Here is a 3,839-nt window from a genome sequence, read left to right as displayed (position 1 = left end):
TGATGCCAGTACACTAATATAGATAGTAAGATGGATCCCCAAATATACATATAATAAGTTCTGAAAAGGAATGTTCCTGTCTTGCCTTCATACCCCAACATTAAATAATAATGGTATAGTAGTGCACGGAACATCTTTGATATGGTCTCTTTTCTCTAATCTCAATCCGGATATATATAGTTAAGTAGTTAACAGCGGCTTGTATACGCAGCATATACACATACACATAAACATTACTTTAAAGATATAATAACATTGGCTAATTTTGACGGCTTCTAGATTTTTGCATCAGCTGGTTGAACACATGATGAAAGAAAATTAAAGATCACTTCACTTGCGGCATTATTGATAATTAATAACTAATACAATTACATTGTCTCAAATTTACAACCATTTTTTTATCTCTATCTTACATGAAAATACATAAGTTATGAAAAATGCAGTTGTTTAATTTCTTAAAGGGAGTGCTAGGTAAACAATGACTATTTTGAACAACATGAACAACCACCAATCAAATAAAAACACACTACACTTCTAAATTACCCACCTAAATCTTAATATTAAAATAACCATCCGTACACCTAGTAAAATAAACATTCGATATATCTATTATTCACATTATTTAATATTTTCATTGTCTGCCTGTACTTTTCCATTTCTTAATTGTTATTTTGTACACGAAAAAAAACAAAGAAAAAAAGATGTAAAGCATACTATCTCTCCTCAGGAATACTCTCAAGCTGAGGCTTCCATGGTGTGTTTATGTGAAGAGAATCATCACGAGCCTTTAACAGCCTCAGAAGAACTTGTTCTGCAGAAGATCGATGCTGCAACTTCCCTTTATTGTGTTCTTGTATAGTAGTAGACGTATCATCACCCAACAATTTAGCCAAGTCTTTCTTGGAGATCCTAATCTTGATCCTGCTACCATTGTTATTGTTGTTATCGTTACATATAGTTGCTCCCAACTCACGAAACAGCTTCTCCTTCTCGGCTCTTCCAATACTCAACACTTGACCTTCATCAAACACCTTCTTTGATCTCCTCTTTATGTTCACCGTATTCATCTTCTTAGGGTTCAAATCACTCCAATCCTCGCCTCCCCATTCCGTTGATCTCGATGTTGCATTGCAGCAATAATTCCCCATAGATAAGATAGGATAATTGAGGGCTCTCTCTAGTTTGTGTATATATGTAACTGTTTACGTTAACTTTATAGAAATATGATTGATTGATTGATTAAGATAATGAACCTCTCTCTATGTGCTTTGATCTGTTATTTAACCCTGATGATATCCAAGTTATGATGGAATGAAATATTTGTGAGGTGGAAAGTTTGATATTTATAGGGTGCGTGGCATGAAGAGATAGAAATGGTGATGATAAAATGTTGACTTTTATTTAACGGAATTGGTTAATATGATTGAATATATTATTATTACATGTGGTGGCTCGCTCTGTTATGTTGTTGTAAGAACTTAGAACTAGTCTAATATCTATCTATGTTATATATATGCGTGCACGTGCATATCTATTTGCATGGAGCAGCCACAGAAGAAGACTGCTAGAAGAGGGGCCTCAATTTGTTGACCGAAGAAGTTATAGTCATTCTAGCCAAATCAGCCATGTGGGAACAATCAATTAATTTTGATGAGTTGTTATTTTAATGGGGATTTTGTGTGAACTGTGGCGCCTTTAAGGAGGACTAGGACTAGGGAACAACTGAGTGTGTCAGTGTGTGAAAGAGCATAGCCGAATGGTATCTTGACTGGGATAATTATCTTTCCCATTTCCTTTGATTAATTCCATAATTTTTAATCATTTTCCTTATCTTTTAGTTTAAGGAATTATCGCTTCTCTCCTATCCTACTCTTTCGCATTGTTTGGATTAATGGAAATTAAAAAGAAAGAAAATGCAAAGAAGGAAAACAGAAAAAAAAAATTATTTTTCATTGATTGGATTAGGGTTGTACATGGGTCGGGTGAAATCGGATTTGATGTGATTCAGATCCGGCCCGAAATATATACGGGCCTATTTATTAGACCCAAATCCAGCCCTAAATCCGATGAAACCTATATACTTTCGGGCCACGATTATACCGGGTAAAAACCGAGCCATTAACATTACGTTACCTTGATACCTTTTTATAAGCTAGCATGTGAAAATATCCAAATTTTCAAGACTCTAACCATTATTTGACATGGTAAAATTCACTTAGAAAAATATAACAAGAACCAACTCTTCTCTAAAATTAAAGCATAACCATAATCAATACTAATATTGTCTAATAACACCAAATATTTAAATCAATATAAATAACACAATATTATACATTAGTCTAAAATCTTATGCATTTAAACATAAAACATTAACTTATAGTCTTATAATAACTAATAACACAAAATATTAAGGTTTACAATACTTAAATTCCACATAAGAATAGCCATCATCTATTACTAATAACACAAAATATTAATTGTGTATGATGACCGGGTCACCGGGCCGACTTCGGGTGACCCGAGCTATGTCCCAGACCCGATCCGAAATAATGACCGGGTCTATTTTTGAGACCCTTACTCGACCCTAAACTCGGTAAAATCACACCAAAATAGCCCCTAAAATATTCGGAGCCGGACCGGATCTTCGAGTCGGGTCGAGCCATACACACTCCTAGATTGGATGAGAATGAAAATTGGAAGAAAAGGAAAAACAGTGGTGTGGGGTCCACCCTAAATTTTCTTTCCAAACTTGCGATAAAAACAGTTGGTAATTCTAAAATAAAAGTCAAATTACCAATTTATCTATGGTGTTAACATTAAAAACAAAAGAAAAATGAAGAGTATTAATGTAATTTCACTTGGTTATGATTTTTTTCTCCTTTTTTTCACTCATTTTCTCTTCATTATCTAAACAACATAAAAAAAAAATTTTTTTCTTCTCATTTTTTTTTTCTTTTCATTTTCTTTTCTCTCATTTTTCATCTTCCATCCAAACAATACCTTAAGTTACAATTAACATAGAAAATATTGATCAATTGTTTACTATAGAATTACTTTTTTTTATTTTTATTTTTTAAAAATTTAATATTATAATTTAGAGTTTAAATTTTAGAATTTTAAAAAAATAGTAGATATTGACTAAAAGAAATAAATTTCCTAGTTAAACTCTTATTTTTAAAATGAGAGAATAATTTGTTTGTATTTTGTTTTTGGCACTTCTATTAAATATAAATTAAAAAATTATTCATTTACAAATAACTGAATTTTTTTTTTTTTAAACAAGCACATCGTACCTTAGAAAAATTAAAGCATTGTATTATTTAAAAAAAGACAACTTAGTATAAATTGTGAAATAATTATTATAATAGAACTAACTATTGAAATTATAAAGGGGAAATTGAGGGAACAAATTATGGATACTAAATTATTGTACTTATTATTTTTACTAGTTTACTACATGAATATTAATTTCTGTTATTCTAAATATATTTTTACGTGTGTTAAAATTTTAGGAGACAATTATTCATAAAAGTGAGAGATGAATGGTTGAAAGTACCTTTGTATGTTGTTCTGTTTTAATGCAAGTGTCATTCAGTCATACATTAATGTTGGAACTTGGAATAATCAAACAAAGAGAAAGAGGTAGCAGTGGATCAATGTCAAGCCAACCTGCATGATTATTGAGTACTACAATTGAATTCAACTATGCTGAATTGCTGATGCATCATGCATGCACGCAAGTTTTAATTAAGGGGAAAATCCCGCATTTAAGAAAAGAACGTGCAAAAACAACGTTACGCATATAGTTACACATATAATAAGTTAATGCAGAAATTTCT

General features: G+C 31.4%; 1 protein-coding gene across 1 annotated transcript; it reads right to left on the bottom strand.

The window, feature by feature from the left end:
* Nucleotides 1–308: 308 nt before the first annotated feature.
* LOC112724092 (uncharacterized) lies at nucleotides 309–1,325 on the bottom strand. Its single transcript, XM_025775368.2, has one exon. The coding sequence runs from the start codon at nucleotides 1,146–1,148 to the stop codon at nucleotides 714–716; it is 435 nt and encodes a 144-aa protein (XP_025631153.1). The 5' UTR covers nucleotides 1,149–1,325; the 3' UTR covers nucleotides 309–713.
* Between the last annotated feature and the right edge of the window lie 2,514 nt (nucleotides 1,326–3,839).

This window comes from Arachis hypogaea, chromosome 11 (genome assembly GCF_003086295.3).
Source record: "Arachis hypogaea cultivar Tifrunner chromosome 11, arahy.Tifrunner.gnm2.J5K5, whole genome shotgun sequence".
Taxonomy (NCBI): domain Eukaryota; kingdom Viridiplantae; phylum Streptophyta; class Magnoliopsida; order Fabales; family Fabaceae; genus Arachis; species Arachis hypogaea.
This window is presented reverse-complemented; position numbering and strand designations above follow the sequence as displayed.

Bases quoted from the DNA above. Each gene is read 5' to 3' on its own strand.
- LOC112724092 (XM_025775368.2), bottom strand. From the start codon at position 1,148: ATGGGGAATTATTGCTGCAATGCAACATCGAGATCAACGGAATGGGGA.